The sequence below is a fragment of the Platalea leucorodia genome (assembly GCF_965183815.1).
Source record: "Platalea leucorodia genome assembly, chromosome: 6".
Taxonomy (NCBI): domain Eukaryota; kingdom Metazoa; phylum Chordata; class Aves; order Pelecaniformes; family Threskiornithidae; genus Platalea; species Platalea leucorodia.
Window position 1 is genome coordinate 72,865,598 of NC_138828.1, and position 16,880 is coordinate 72,882,477.

Consider the following 16,880-nt stretch of genomic DNA (forward strand, 5'->3'; position numbering starts at 1 on the left):
TACGTAGTTTGTGAGAGTCAGAAAGACAAGGAGAAAGCATTTCCTTCATTCTCATAGAAAGGGAGAATTCAAATCTGCTTTCCTCACCTTAACTGCAGCATGCCATGCCTAAACACTGTCCCAGTTCAGTCAGCAGAGAAAACCAGTATGAAGTCAAATATAGGTTAGGTCAAATTGGAGCACTGCACACTGGTTCTGTACTACAGATGAAGATGATGGCAATCAATTACCATTTCAAGCAAATCAGATGCAGACCTGAAGGTCTTGGGAGAAAGCTAATTTAGATCTCATTTGGCCAAAACTGAGGCAGCTGCAGTGTCAATAGTACATTTTTACTGTGAGCTCTATTTAAGACAGATTATGGCATGCTATAGTATGCATATGCAGACATTTATACTTTTAAAACCCCTTGTGATCTAAGGGGGTTCCTTCTTTCACATGATGTCAACCTACAAGAGAATTTCTCTTGAGTTTTCCATTCTAAATTTTCAATCATTGAGCAACAGCACTGGAAAGCAGAGGAAGACACTTACCCATCAATTAATTTCCTTTATTTCACAAGCTTTGAATTCAGAAATTGAACCACAACTAGTAGATCTTGATACGGTAGAGTAAGTAAAAATGCATGTGATTACAAAGGAAAAACTTTGTACAAAAAACTTTAAAAATCCGACGGCAACTTGGATTATCTGTAAGTACCAAAAATCTCATGCAGAAGGAGAGCACTACTGCCCAGGTGGAGAAATCCCTGCAGGGGTGGCAATGGCATTGGTATGTATAAATTATGGCTCTGTCTAAAGTGGAAACAAGAAGGACACAGACTTGGAACGTACTGAGTGGGAACAGACAGGTGCTACAGAGACCATTTGTCATTACGTGTCCCAATGATCTTCTGTGTCTGAGAGAAGTGCTTCTTGGGTTTATAAATAAATTAAAGATGAAACAGAAGCTGCCTATACTACTCTACTGCATACTTTCAAGATGGCCATTTTCTTCCTTCATAAGTGTTTTTGGTGGTGTTTCTCAAATACAGACATTAATCTTGGCATTGTGTCTAGTCAATTGTTGGCAACGTGTTCTAAAGGGACTCACTCACAGAATGCAACTTGCATAAATAACTCAGTAACATGCATTAACTACTCTAATACAGCAAAAGGGTGCAAAGGAACCATCATTCAGTTACGAGACGAAGCTAAAACCTGTAGTCACTAAAGGGGCAATGGAAGCACCATGCTTTAAGGTGACTATGGCATGAAAGCACAATTGTGAGGCAAGTAGTTCCAAGCAAACACACCACACTATTATCACCTCTTCCTATACAAAAAAAAGAAAGACATTTCGTTTTTTATTTCCATTAGTACCAAACAAAACTGTGGATTCGATAACACAGACATTGAAGGGAACAGACATTATTCCCATGATCCTTCATCCTTGTTGTTTCTGTCCATCATCATTTTTCAGCCAAGACTGGTAATATTAGAGCGACCACCAGGAGGTGCCACGATGCGGTGGCCAGTACGGCGTGGGTTATTGTCATCTATCTGAGCTCCTGCAACAACAGAAAATCAGGAAACAGAGCTATAAAAAGGAAAAAAAAAACCATCAGCGGTGAGATTTTACCTGGCTTGTTCCAACTACGTGCCCCTCACGCCACCAACAGCTGGTTTCTTTTGAGCCAGACCCCTGACTGAAGTGCTGAACAGACCTTCAAGGCACATTTCTGTGCCTAGCTCCAGTTGCCTTCAATGAGAAGTGTAGGATTAAATGTTTGGGATCGGATTGATGCTCACCCTACATGGGGAATTGTTTTCCATTGACTTGAAGAAGAGCCCATGCAAGGATGACAGCCTACAGACTGAGTTCCCTTTGTGAGATCAGACCCTGACAGAAAATATTACTGTTACAACTACAAAAAAACCCCAAAACCCTATATTTGCAGAGCAGATTTTTCAAACCTGCCTCACTGATTTAGAATACCTGACCCTACTGAGTCCACGGGTCAACAGTACAGTAAATTTGATGTTAGCAATCATAAATCCATGAGGAAAGGAGCACTGACCTAAGGTAAACTCACACCCACTTCAAACTGTGTTTTAAAATGTTGAAAGGTTAAGCTTAAGGTGACAGCAAGCTTTCTGCCAGGCTACATATTGTCTGGCCACACTCAGCTTCCTAAAAGCAATGTAAGACTACCACAAAACCACAGGATCATTTTAAATGCTATCGTAGTCTCTGGTTCTGCTTAACACAGTAATGCACGTTTGCCTGATTCGGATCAAATTCATACCACTAGATGCCTTGGTAGTACCCGGATCCAGCACTGGACTGTGAAACCACAGCTTCAGATGCTTATGAAAATCCCAGTTATTGGTTATTATTATTATTATTAGAGGTTAAATTTCCAAGCACTTTTTTTGCTTTATATAGCTTTACGTATCTGTGTGTGCTCACCATGGCCCCAGGTGTATGGGCAAAAATATACTTCAACTCACTAGAAGGGTTTTTAAAATATTTGCTCTCCCTGGGCTTTCTTCCAGAAGTTTCATTTAGTTTCTAAAGACAGGATCTGTCAGGGAGAAAAACTCCACCATCGGCTCCCACAGGGGAGAACATCCAGTGACTTTCATAACAGTATAAGGAGCCACTTATTTACCAATTGGGCTGTAGCCTTTTGAAGGATAAGTATTTGAGACACTTGTAATTGTCTTCGGATGACAAGAATTATTTCCAACAACCCCAAAGGATGATTTTCCAGTCTGTTTCTTACGTCATGGAAAATGTTTTGGGCGCCAAGTGCAAAGAGGACAAGAAATAATCTGCATATGAATAGCTTCTGCACGTGGTTTGCTGACCGTGGACAAGGACAGTTGAGGTTTCCACATCTAGCAGTTTCTGGTGATGCAGCAAGAAAGAAATCTGAGATGTCTGAGCGACATGGGTTGCACCGGACCCAAGTCCCATCAGCTGTACGTACCACCAAGGGCCCTCAGTCACATCAACCAGCAACCTCAGCTAACTGTGATGGGCCAGGTAAAATAATACTAAAAGACTGCATGCAGACAAAAATTTTAGATTGCAAACATTTTGGCAATTTGGCAATTTGTAAAATATTGCTAGGGAAAGAATGTATAAAAATATATATATATGTTCATACATATATATATGTAAGTATATGCATGTATGTGAGTATATATAATCCTTTCATATTTGATTAAAGAATAAATTATAATTGAAATTTATCACCAATAATCCATACTCACAGCTTTAAAACATTTCTGATGAGTCAGGCTAACTTACCTGATAAGCTAAAATTGGATTGATGGAGGTTTCTGATTGGTGGGGGCTGGTTTTTGGCAGGGGAGGATTTAGTTGAGGGTGCAGGAGTTGCATATTTTGGCGTAGCTGGGATTTCATACACAGGCCCATCATACATTCCTCTGGAGACTCCTTGCAGTCCTCCCACCTAGATCAAGGGGGGAATAAAAACCCAGACACTGAATGCTCTGGTAATGCTCCCTCATGATACTCCTCCCTACATGCAGAGACCACTGAGCACAGAGCTATATTCTGCATTGGCTGAAGTAAAAACACATCTGTATTCTCATCAAAGCTACAGTCTGCTTTATATATAAAGGAAATTATAAAGCCTCCTCCCTCCATTTATATATATATAAAAATTATAAGAGAGAGATCCTTATTAGGCATCCTTCACAGTCAATGGGGGAAAATGAGATTCAAAAGAACAGATGTGACCTAAGATCTTTATTTTAAGTAATATCAGTCACCACCATCTCTTCTCTCTCCATTCAGAGGCTGTTCAGCAGGGCTGGTTCAGCTGCTGAATCCCACTCTGGTTGTTGCAAGACTGATACCCACTATACTGATTGGAGCAATTTCACTCCTACCTGTATTCTCTCTGCTCCTCCCCTTCAAATATATCATTACCTTCAACAGAACTCATTGAAAAGCGGTGGCAATTTTTAAATTATAATTTAAAAATTTTCCACTTCTTGTCATGAACTAGAAAACCAGTTACACACTAGAGTGTGGCATGGGACCCATCTTTCATTATTTGTCAATACACTGTCTGTTATTTGAGCTCTGATTTCAGTTTGAGGTCTCTAAATTTTATCCCTGTACAGTTTCTGTAAGGAATATGAGAAAAGACAATCATAACAGCCTCACTGGCCTTAAAATCACAGGAACCTAGGAAATAATATTTTTTAAAAACAGTTCCAATTTTCAGAAGGAGCCTGAAGCCATTGAATTGCAGAATCCAAAGCTCATCAAAAAGATCAGAAATCTGTGGCTTACAAGATTTTTGCTTCGGAGCCATTTGCCCAACAGGTTAACAGTGAAATTAAAATACCGTATAGGAAGGACACTATTCAGAGGGGTTTGATCCAGCGCTTACAGAAATCAGTGCCTTTTCCTTGCTTTTGGTGACAGGAACATCAGGCTCAGAAGAGCCACCGTCTCGCAGGCTGAGCCAAAACTAATGCCCAGAAGGGAGCAGCTGCCGATCACAGCAAGGCAACCATCTCACAGGGATCCACAAAGGCAGGAATTTATACTGCTACCCCTGTGCCAGGGATAAATTGAAACTGCCATCCTGTGCCAATTACAGCTCTGCAGCCCCTTGTTTGACAGGTTTTTTCTATACTCCTTTGTCATGCACTGACATATCCAAATGGTGGCTGATATGACCATCACTGGGTTTTTCTAAATATTTCCAGTCGATAAAATTCGATAGTGGGAAAAGAAACGCGGACATGAATCTGCTCTCCCTTCCTCTCGGCAGGCAGCAGAGGGAGCTGCAAGAGCAAAAATATCAGTCCTTTTCTTGGTCCTTTTGCAGACCTAAGTGTCTAAAGGTAAGTATTTCCTAAGTATCCAAAATCAAAGGTCTTTCCCAAAAATCCAGGCCCATTTGCAAGATGCAGGTTACTGGGCCCAGTTACTTTTGTGCAAACTACTGGTATAAGACACCACTCTCTGATATTTGTTTTTAAAGTGTTGTTTTCACTATATAAATTATATTTATATAATTAATATATAATCTATACATAATTAATATATAATTTATGTATCATTTTATAATTTAATATTATATCAATATATTATATTAATATAATTATTAGATTATAATCATCTACTTTATATAGCACTCCCATGCACTAAACTCTTGAGTGTGAAGAGAAGGCCCATGTCATTTAAGTGGACAAAAAAAGTGTAATGCTGATTGGTACTTTGCAAAACTTTTGCATTTGATTTTTACAGTGCCTCCTCTCATTAGAAGAGCAGACCTTTTGTATCCCACAGCTTAACAGAATTTGTATAACAAGTGATGAAAGAGAAAATCTATCAACCCACTCGTAGACTTCATTTCAGCTGCCATCCCCACAGGCTGTGATATATGCTTGGTTGAAGAAAATACGGGGTTTAGTCAATTTGTCATTACCTGTCCTCACACAGTGAACTTCTTGCTCAGTAGCAAAAAGCAATTTCCAAATAACCCTGAACTAGTGCCAAGTCAATTGGTTTTCAACAGAGGAGCACTGAGAAAATTCAAAACCAGAAGTGACCCAGTGTTAATCTTGGTCATTTCCCAAGCTTTTTATTAAACACGAAAGAAAAGTTTTCTGAGCTGTGAATGCTGCTGATACTCAGCTCAGCAAATGCACCAACAGTTCAGAGATGCCAAATATAATGAGTATTTCTGGCTTGCACGCTTTTGTTCTCTGCAGTGTGGCTGTTCAGTATGCAAAGCTCAGTAAAATTTAAAATTCCGTTTTTCTTCTGACTAACCCTCCTCCCAAAGAAGCTTTCTCTTTTGCCTGAATCTCAACTAGAAGTAAATTCTATCACTATTCCACCTCCCTTCAAAAGACTGCACAGCTGGACATAAGGCAATTATACCCAAGTGGCAATTATATGCTCTACCCACTGAAGCTCACAGTGTTGATTAAGTTACATCAGTTCACACTTGCAGAGAAGCCAGTTTTTTGGTCATGTTTTGAACAAGTCCATCTGATATGGACTCAGCACAATAATAATTAAAAAAAAAAGTGAAATGTGCTACTGTGGTTCCAAGAATGCATGACTATAAAGAAGATTAAGTAATATCCAATATTACCTTATTCCTGATTTTGATGCGCTGGTAAAGATATTCAGGGAAAGGTTTGCGAGGGATGAAGCGGCCCATTCCCTTATTTACGTGCAGATTCCCATCTTCAAACACAATCTTCCCTTGGCTTATGACCACAAGCGGGGCACCATGGCACTCCATTCCTTCAAAGATGTTGTACTCAACGGCCTGAGGATCAACAAACATATTCGCTGCAAGTTCAGTACAAGATCTCCTTCAATTAGTAACTTATAATCTGTATTTGTAGTTATATTTTCAGACAACTGCCATTAAGAGGTGTATAAAATTGTTTTGTCTGAAGGAAAAGCAATGCATTACGATATGAAATTATTTAAAACAATCTCTCTGATGAGACTTTCCTGTATCAGACTTCTCCTTTCTATTGCTTACTTTCCATCAGGGCTTTCTCTCATTTGTTTTTCAGGACTTTCCGTGTTTATCCAGAGCCTCTACAAGTGCAATAGCCTTAGTAAGAAGGAAAATTGTGACTCAGCTGCCAGATACCCAGAGGATGTGGTCCCACTGTGCATCTACTGTGACTGCATAAGGGAATTTCAAAGGGACCAGCACACACATTTCTGTCCGAAAAAGCCCAGAAAGGACCAGGAAAGCCTGAGTCTAAATGGGAACGACTGTCAAGGACAGGTGATTATTACCTTCTTGAAAACACAAAGAGATCCCAAGACAGAGAAATAAAAACTGAATCACCTAAACTTACTTTTTAAAGGTTTCTAAAGGTTTATGCCTTTTTAATATAAGCCATGTTACTGGATTTCCAATAAAACATTTGGAGGAATTCCCCAATATAAAAGACCAAAGCACTGAACGGTAAGATAACAACTTTAAAATACACAACACATAAGAGAAAACCTGTCACAGTCAAAATCAAAGCAACTGTGAGTCACTGGTACTCTGCACTAAGAGCACAAGTATGCAGCAAAGCTTTGGAATTAGATAGAAAATCCCAGCCGTGAAGCTGCTCAGAGCTGAATCATCAAAATATTTAATCACCTGTCACAATTTAGAATACTGTTGATTTAATCATGTGATTTATAATATCAGGTGCTTTTCAGGTAAGCAAAAAAGTGAGCTGATTTTAAATTTATCATCACAGCTTTACTAACGTCAGCTGCAGACCTGCTGATTCACACCTATTTACAGCTCTGCCACAAGCATGCAAAAAATAGTACAATGGTATATGCAGAGAGAAAAGAAACCCTTCCTGATGCCAGCTTCCAATGCAAGATTTCAATACTTTCATCTTCTGAAACACTTACCCATTTCAGAATAGGAGTAGGCAGTTATCCCACTCCTCTATATCCCATGCATTTGGTGTTCACATGAGTTAGATCAACATTTGAAAAGCAACAGTGACATTTCTTTTTTCTTACTGGTTTTCCTTTTCTCCTTACCGATTTATGGCTTTTAGCTGTTATAGTCTTCACCTTATCAGGGTCCCAAATAACCACATCAGCATCCGATCCTACAGCAATCCGGCCTTTTCTTGGATACAGATTAAAGATTTTGGCAGCATTGGTACTGGTGACAGCTACAAACTGGCTCTCGTCCATCTTACCTGTGGCCTAAAAACAATGTGACTTGAGCAAAACATGCTTATAAAATGGGGATTCACTATTCAGAGTGCCGAACGATCAGGGAGATACAGGAAGGCTTGTGTTGATGTTGCATGAAACAGAGGTTTCGTCAAGCAGGACTTTATATAAGGCACATTACTTGGGAGTTTCAAATAAATGAATGTGTTATTCCTGGCATCCCAAAAAGCAGCCAATAAAACCTTAATGCAGCTGATACCATCAGGTTGCTCAGTTATCTAAGGTCCCTTTCTCTACACACTGATGCCTAAATGCGTTTTGTTGCTAGTCCTAGTAATTTCCATTTAAATGTTTTAACGATTTTAAAACAAAGAAACTCATGTGAGTATTACAAGATTAAATAAAAGATCCAAGATTCAGACTCTTAGAAACATTTCTTGCAAATTAAGTCCATTCTACTATCAGTATTACTAAACCTATACATCTGAGTAATACAACCCCAATTATAAAGTCCTTGCCTGGAGAAATGTCACCACCAATTGAATTTTTTACACAGTCAGTGATGGCTTAATAGCAGCTGTACACATCAGCATTTTGATTTCTCAATAGAGTATTTTGGGGTCTTCCCTGGCAATAAGCAAGAACAATGCTCTAAGGAAGAACAACAGTGCCAAACTTTTTAATATTAAATAAACACTTATTTCCTGCCTGGTGAAACATGATATTTGCAAAATATAAGCTACTCAGTGGTGCAGGACTGAATGTTGCCACCTGGAAATCCCATGTTGCAGCCCTTGCTGCAGCTCCTTCCCTTTGTGGGAGTAACAAAAGGGAAATATTGCTGGCTGGCTGCGCTTTGCTTGCTTCCCTGCTTTGCTCCTACATGGCAGGTATCTGAAGCTGCTTCTGCGCTTGGAATCTCAATAGCGGTCTCTGAAGAAAGCGGTTATTAAACACAGTCTGGAGAAGTGCTCATGACAGCATTGTAAATACGACCACTTCCCAGTTTGCAATATGCATTCAAGCGCAATGGGTGTGGGTGTGTGCATGAGTGTGTGTGCATGGGTGTGTATGTGAAGACGGACAACGGAGGGAGACTATCGTTATATATTAGGACCCATGGAACCATCAAAAAATTGCTAACTTATACCGGCACCCCACCGCAAAATATGCCAGTATGAATTACATGCGATGTTCTCCTTCAAAGCATTTTATCATCTAGCCTCAGGCTCGGCTGCCATCCATTTGTAGTTTCTCAAAAACGATGAGACACTTTCCGAATTCAAACAATCCATTCATCATGTTTATATGGGTTCCACTTCAAAATCATTAAACTGCTCCAGATCCTACATCTCTGAAAAGTATCCACTCTGACACAACTGGAAAATTGAGCGGTGGAGTCTGTGAAGCCTCAGGTCTAATAAAACACGATGGTCTTGCAGTGTCAAAAGTGAAACACAGCCCTGAGTTTATAAAACTGGAGGTTTTTGAAATAAGCAATTCACCTCGTAGTAGCGCTCTCTCAGGGAATTCTCAGAAATGTATTAGAAAGTCACTTAAGTACTGGCCAAGAGTCTCCTGGCTTTCATTATTCAGCCAACACTCAATTTCTTTTTAGTCCATAAAAGTAAGCAATTACTTACTACAGCCTTGTCCCAGACAACAGTCATTCTTTCCTCAATTCCATTGACCCCTTCAGGAATCATAGTGAAGTTGTCCTTTCCAATGGCTTTCTGGGCAGTGCTATACGGGCAATGTCCACTTCCCGTCACCTGCAGGTCCCCACTGTGAAGTTAACACACAGAAGGTTTAGACCAGGCATTACCAAGGTTACCTTGGTCTCAGACAACCTGTGAATGGACCTTTCAAGCCTACACACCAGAGGCATAGGCTGTAAATCACGTCAGCAGCCTTTACATGTTGGCTACAGATCAGTGAAGAGCAACAATGGCATTGGACATCTCCACTTTCCCCCAGGAGCAACCCAGACTCCCAGATTACAGCCCCCTCGAGTTTCAGGCTGCTTATCGACACAGATCAGGCATGAGCCCACTAACCAGGACAAAGGATTACTCCAGGATTAAGGAAATGATCGGAAGCTTGTATGAAATGTCTGTCACTCTCAAGATAAATTAATTCACAACCATGTTGAAAAATAATGGCTGATTTTACAATGCAAAGTCATGAGCATCAAGCTTGTTTCCCTGCATGTCTCCCCTGCACATATATTTTTCTCGCAATTCTTACATGAATTGCCTAACCTTCCAAAACGGAACCATGAAAATAAAAAAGGAAGGATCCTCTAATTAAGCAAAGAAAGGCACAGTGCAAGCCAAACATGCGCTCTAGATTTATCTAGCTTAAAGGTCTTATACAGAAAAAGGCATGGAGTAAAACACAAAAAGAGCACTTTGGATTTATCTAGCTCTGGATTTATCTAGCTTAAAGGTCTTATACAGAAAAAGGCATGGAGTAAAACACAAAAAGAGCTACCAAATAATAATGCTTTTATTCAAGAAGTCATTTTTTTTAGCCTGGAGAAAATTTTTGCAGAGAACAGAACTGGATCACAGCTGCTCTCGGGAATAAGGAGGAAGAACATAACCAATATGCGGAATCTTGCAAAAATAGAAAGACAAAAAAAGATAGGTTCTTCAATATCCACAGGAAACAGGTGATATTTTTAGGTCTTGATTAAGCTTACAGGAGTCAAGCACATTAAAATACACTACAATTTCTCTTCTGTCACTCCAGAAGGACAATGACCCCAAGAGCCTGTCATCCTTTTCTTTAACTGATAATGTAAGTTCCAGCTCCGAAACATCTGAATGATTCTGGTCCACAAATTTCGATTCCAGCAAGCTAACAAATAGCCACGTACAGAGGAAAAAAGTGTCACATATCAGTAATTCTAATGCAATTTTCTGGGCTGCCAGCCCTAATGATTACTGACAGTCAGAGAAGAACCTTTGGCTTCTTTTCTGGTTCTTCACCATGCTCACATCCATCCATCCATTGTTTAACAGAAGCCAAACCCATGTATTTAATAGTGAAAAAGCAGCTATGTTTTAGCTATTCCTGATTAGTAATGACTGCCTGGTGTTACTTCATAGGATTAAACCAAATCCATCAGTTAAACATTCATTTATTCTAACACAACAATAAAGTCAGAAGCTTGCAATGCAATTTCTTCCTTTTTGTTGCTCTTCTGTCAGCTAGGCTTCTTGTGGCTTATCCTCTCTCTCTTTTCTGCACTCTGATGAATACAACCATGAAAACCTGAATGTCACAGCCAGGCCCTGTATCACTGCCCATTTCCCTGAAGTTATGTTGCGCTTCTTACACCTGAAAGATAAAAAGGAGTTGCTTCCTCTGACCTCCATTTTCCCTCTCCTCTGACATTTAATGACATTTAATGACATGCACTGCACTCCCCAGTCTAGTCAACAGAAGACTTCTGCAGCCAAAGCATGTAGCTCAAAAGCCACCCAACACCTGCTGGTTAACCACACAGGCGCTCCTACCATCTAGATATACTCTACTGTCAAATGGGGGATGAGCGTCAGATCAGCTAAAAAATTGACAGACAAGAAGGGATCACCACGGAAAACATCTCCAAAAGAGGGAGTGGTAGGAATTAACAGTGGACATATGTGTATCTTTAAATGCCACATCAACACCTCATTGTCTTATTCTTCACCGTAAAAAAGGCTTTCATGGCAGATTATATCTTCCATGAAGCACCAAGATCTCACATCACTAGTTCAGAAGAGATGGCATATCACAGCAGCAATAACGCAGCAGTACACCATGGAAGATGAAAGCTACCTCAGGTGCACGGCCTATAGATGAAACAATGACCAAATCTCATGAGGCAAATCCAATCTGTAAACCCCATGAGACATGCTGGATTTTTATACACTGAACTTTTCAAAGTGAAAAATCAACACTTTCTGTGGAAAACAGCACAAGCAGTATGCTGCGTACTTGCAGAGGAAGAATGTTGTAAGGATTTTTTAATGAATGTAAAATATTGGTCTCCGGATGAACAGTACAATAGAAAAGTGAAATACTGTCTTTCCCATCATCCTTGCATAAAATTCCCCACAAATGCATGGCAGACTGATAAAATATACAGTTCTTTTTTTAGTTTCACAGTATAGATTTAAAGTATTAAAACTGAAAACAGGCTAAGCTGCTGTCATTTAAGATCTAGGACTTTAAGCCGCTAGGAAAAAAAAGCCATTTTTGCATGCTTGGAGGATAATGAAAACTTCTGTGACTCCTCAGTTTGTCTTTCTGATGTTAGTGTTAAAAAAGTCATTATTTGGATTCCAGTTCTAAAAATTCTCTTGCTATTTTTGCTAATCTGTTTTGACCCACATACTATTATTTTAGGACTCTCTTCTAGAAAACATATAGCCATGTCTGACAGAGTAAAGAGCCAAATATCTTGATACACATTCGCATGTGCTGGCTAAGAGCCTTACCCTCACACAATGAGCTTCACTCTTTATAGTCCTGACAGGACTACAGGAAGGACATGGACCTGTTGGAGCGGGTCCAGCGGAGGGCCACAAAAATGATCAGAGGGATGGAGCACCTCTGCTATGAGGAAGGGCTGAGAGAGCTGGGGTTGTTCAGCCTGGAGAAGAGAAGGCTGCAGGGAGACCTTATTGCGGCCTTTTGATACTTAAAGGGGGCCTACAAGAAAGATAGGGATAGTCTTTTTAGCAAGGCCTGCTGTGACAGGACAAGGGGTAATGGTTTTAAACTAAAGGAGGGTAGATTTAGACTGAACACAAGGAAAAAATTTTTCACAATGAGGGTGGTGAAACACTGCAATGGGTTGCCCAGAGAGGTGGTAGATGCCCCATCCTTGGAAACATTCAAGGACAGGCTGGATGGGGCTCTGAGCAACCTGATCTAGGTGAAGATGTCCCTGCCCATTGCAAGGGGGTTGGACTAGATGACCTTTAAAGGTCCCTTCCATCCCAAAGCATTCTATGCTTCTATGACAGTGCCGGATCAGACCAGAAAAGTAATTTTTCTTCCTTGTTTTAAGGAACAGAAAGCTCAATTATGGAAAATCATTTCTGCCACCAGGCCATCACAACAGAACAAATTCCTGCGTATTCTTACCAGAAACGCATGTGACTCAGAGCTCAGCCGTGCATCCACTGATAGTGCTGTGAATGCAGCGTCATTAGGGCAGCTGAGTTAAAACCTGGATTCGGTGGGCCGCACAGCCTGACTCGCCGTGTGCAAGGAGAGATGTGCACACTGCAGCAGCAGCACTGATTGATGGCAGCTTCCTTCCCTTCACACATATGTGCCCATCCACCTAAAGGGCAGCTCTGCCCAAGCCTGAATTACACATGCAGGGCTCTTATATTACCAGCCACACTGGCATTGCCTGCCACACAGCCTGCCATGTGGAAAACTAACCTCAGGGGGAAATGTTTTCTGAAGACCAATGGGTCGGTTTTAGGGTTCAAATTCTACTGCTCTGTCTAGAGGATGGGAAACCCTAGAAAGGGTAGGCAGACGGTGAGATGAGTGCATAAGGTTTTGAATGGTAAGTTGAGTTCCTCACTCCAGCACTAGCAATCTGTCCTGATGGGACTTCAGCTGTGAATTTCTGTATCATTTCAAAGCAGATGGTCTTTTGCTTAAGCTAAAGAAGACCCACAGTTGGCTACAGGCAGGAAATACTTTCAGGGATGGGTTTACAGTCTAGGTTGCTGGCAAGGCATTGCTGATATCTTCTTTTCTATACAAGAAAGACACTTCTCCCTCTGCTGTCCACATTCCTTTCATCCCTCTCCCTGCCATCCTGAAGACAGTCAGCCCATACCCCTGTCGTGGCAAGTGATGGCCTCCACTCACCAGCCTGTCTCCACCTGAGTCCCTGACAGTCTCCTTTGTAATCCCCTCTGGCCTCTTTCTCCTGCCTGACATACTTTCTCTGTACGTACCACTTATCTTTGCTGACTTCCAGCTTGAGGACCCTGGAACCTATAAAGACACAAGGCAAACTAAAAGTAAAAACAAGGCTGCAAGAACTAAACACAAGTAAACTTGTATGATTTTGGTCCATTCCAGATGAAGGCAAACTACCAAGTCAGAACTTTGTAATACACAGGAGTTAAAACCACTGAACTCTGCTACAAACACCTACAATTTAGTTTAGGACAGCCTGTTTCTCAAAAGTGCTCACAGCTTGCAGCCCTGCACCAGCTTTGCCAAAAACTTGCACCAGTAAAGTTTTCTCGATTCCAGGTATCTCTGCATTCAGGGACAACCCTGATTTCAGGAGCTGTGCTTGCCAGATATGACCAGGGGCTTAAAACTGAGTCTGTTCTCACAGATGGGGGTCTATCCACCAGGCTGTTGCTTACATTGGATGGTGAGGCTGCCATCCAATCGTATATTAACAATTTGGCTGGAGGAAACAGAGATCTAGGGAGAAAACCAGTCTGAAGTCCTGGGCTAAAGACTATCCAGCTGTACAACTAGGAATCACTTGAAAAGCAGAAGGAAAAAGAATTAATTCCTGAATAACCAGCAGTTACCTCTCTAACATGCTAACCAGGAGCTGCCGAGACCATCCCTGCTCACCTGGCTGACAGCCTAAACACAGGGGTATAACCATCCCTGGTTTTCTACGGTCCCTTCTCTGCTGTTTCATGTATGAGACTGGTCTAAAGGAAACTGAGCTGATCCCTAGATGCATCATTGCATGTGGTTTCTGCACTTCCCTGACCGCCAGCTTGTAAAAAAAATGAAGGTCTTACCATGCTAAGAGTGAATTTAAGTGATCTGGAGTGGTAGGATCAGGGCTCAGAGGTGGCGAGGTCACAAAAGCTGCAGCCTTGGCCCAGTTTTTGCTCCAGTAATGTGTCCCATCTGTCCCCAAGCTGGCAGTGATCGGCTCTCCAAAAACAAGGGGACCTTGGGGAAAGCAAAGATATACAGGAACTGATTACAATCCACTCTGTCTCTTCAGCACATTATACCGCTTGCTGCATGCAGCCATGTATAATTTACGTATTGCTACATGGCCAGCGTAGCTCCCAGAAAATTAAGCAGCCCTGGTTTTGTCTGTATGATAAAAAATTAATCAGGAGGCTCTCTGAGCTACACATGCTTTTGATCAGCATATTTATAAAGCTCCCCTTCTAATCCAGGAGACTGTTCATATCTGGTTTTAATTTGTACTGGTTTAATCACAGCCACATTCTCTACGTTGCTCTGCTTCGGAGTGCATTTAGGTGGAGGATGGGCTCCAGCAGACAGATGCCTTTTTACTACTCCCAGGTTGGGCATAGCACCAGCAGATAGCAGCATATGGTCCCTGGCACCATACTCCAAGTCTTCAAGAACACAAATATCAAGACGATATTTTGCTCTTTGGCTTTTCCATATTGCTCACAGCTTTGTAGCACCAACCAGCAGAACAGTCCTGACTCGCAAATGCAGCTTTGAAAGCGGCTGCCCCCAGGCTCACAAGTCCCTTTTGGGTGCTTTGTAACCTGGATCCCTCCACGGCCCCAGCAAGCAGTGTCAACCCGCAGTCCCTGGGGTCAGCCTCCAGCAGCAAGGCCAGGAGTGAGCACCAGGCATCTCTAACAGGAGGTTCACTGCCCAAGCTACCCTTCAGAGGGTAATACCCTGAAAAACCCCCAAAAGGCACAGAGGATGTGCTAGACCCTGTGAGGAAGAAAGTATCTCCCTCCCATGAGAGGAGAGAGATACAGCAGTCTAAGGGAAAGGTAAAAGGGAAGACAGGATAAAGAAGAGTTACAACACAATCTTCAAGGGGACAGTTTGTGGGGAGAGTTTCTCAACCGAAAAATGTAGAAGGATTTCCCTTCATCTTTCCCAGCCATAAATATTTTGGGTCTGTGATGGTGTTACCATTCTTTGGTAACCTCTCCCTATATCTTGTGATTTGGGTCATGTTCAGGTTTTTCCACTGAGCTTCTATTCAACAAAAAAATGAGTTTGGGGGAGAAAAGGAAGTCTCTTACCTTTCTTTCTGGCCAGTGCAATGATATCAGCCGCACTCTTGCTCATCACCTTGGTGATGTACACTGGGCAGTTTATTCGACTGGCAATGGTGATGGCACGGAAAACTGCTTCTGCTTCAAGCTGAAGAAAACAAGGAGGAAAAAGTGAACTGTAAAAGCAGACTGAAGAAAAAATGAACTGGAGCACTAAGCCATATTTCTCATTGTTTAACAAGAACTCTTCAGGGGCTGATTCTGCTTTTTCCATCGAGAGAGATGCAGTGCTGGGAAACAGGGAGCTAACCCAACCTCAGACACTTTGCGTTAGGAGTGACCACAGCCAGGCTGTACCCGTTAATGGGGTACAGCTGCCCCGGCACAAATACAGCTCCCTGGCTCCCTGCACCCCAGGAAAGGTCACGTTCAAGCAACTGATGGGGGTCCTCCCTACCTCCCTCCCACCTTTCTGCTTCAGACTTCTACCCTGCAGTTGGAAGGAGAACGAAACAAGGAAACATTGCCCCAGCTTGGGGACAATCTCTGAGCTCTCCCTGGCAGCTTACCCTATGCAATCTTTACATAAGGATAAGATGACAGTGAATGTAAAGTATTCTCAAACAGCAACTTCAGCACTATGGACTGAATTTAGCCCATAATCCATAAAAGCCTTTGAAGCATCGCCCAGTAAGTCCCCTCTGTCAGCAAGCATAAAGGCAATCTCCTCCCAGGGAGCCATCTGGGACGCAGGCACACAAAGCAGTCGTCTTCAGACAGAGGAGCAGTGTTTCCCAGGGGCTCTGGAGACTCCTTTCCCAGCTCATCAGTTTTATACCTCCTTCCCAGATGGACTCAAGTATCAGCATTTTAAGACCTAAAACTCCATTGTGACTGAAAATACTGACTCAATGGTACAGAAATTTCTCTCCAAGAGTTGTGCTAGAAAAGTTGAGAAATTTAGCTCTTCCAAAACCACATGGCTTAATTCTCCACAGTTTTGCAAAATATTTTTTCTTAAATCACACTGTTGCTTCAGGTTACCTAGGACCTTTATCACAACATTTGCTCTGTAAGGCCCAAACGCACCCGCAGAAGACCAGGGAAGGAGGCAGGACCTCTGTACCTCAGTGCTGGGGCTGAGGTGGTCAGATGCACACTCAGAAAGATGCA

The 16,880-nt window shown here is 41.8% G+C and overlaps 1 protein-coding gene across 2 annotated transcripts in view; it reads right to left on the reverse strand.

The window, feature by feature from the left end:
• Positions 1-1,457: 1,457 nt before the first annotated feature.
• Positions 1,458-16,880, reverse strand: part of CRMP1 (collapsin response mediator protein 1) — a gene marked incomplete at both ends in the record, with an annotated part of 50,468 nt that continues 35,045 nt past the window's right edge. For both annotated transcript variants that reach the window (XM_082314991.1, XM_082314992.1), the window contains 7 exons: positions 1,458-1,549; positions 3,298-3,463; positions 6,137-6,316; positions 7,561-7,731; positions 9,345-9,486; positions 14,499-14,655; positions 15,735-15,855. In XM_082314991.1, the coding sequence (XP_082171117.1) occupies positions 1,458-1,549; positions 3,298-3,463; positions 6,137-6,316; positions 7,561-7,731; positions 9,345-9,486; positions 14,499-14,655; positions 15,735-15,855 (1,029 nt within the window). The remainder of the gene's footprint in view (positions 1,550-3,297; positions 3,464-6,136; positions 6,317-7,560; positions 7,732-9,344; positions 9,487-14,498; positions 14,656-15,734; positions 15,856-16,880) is intronic.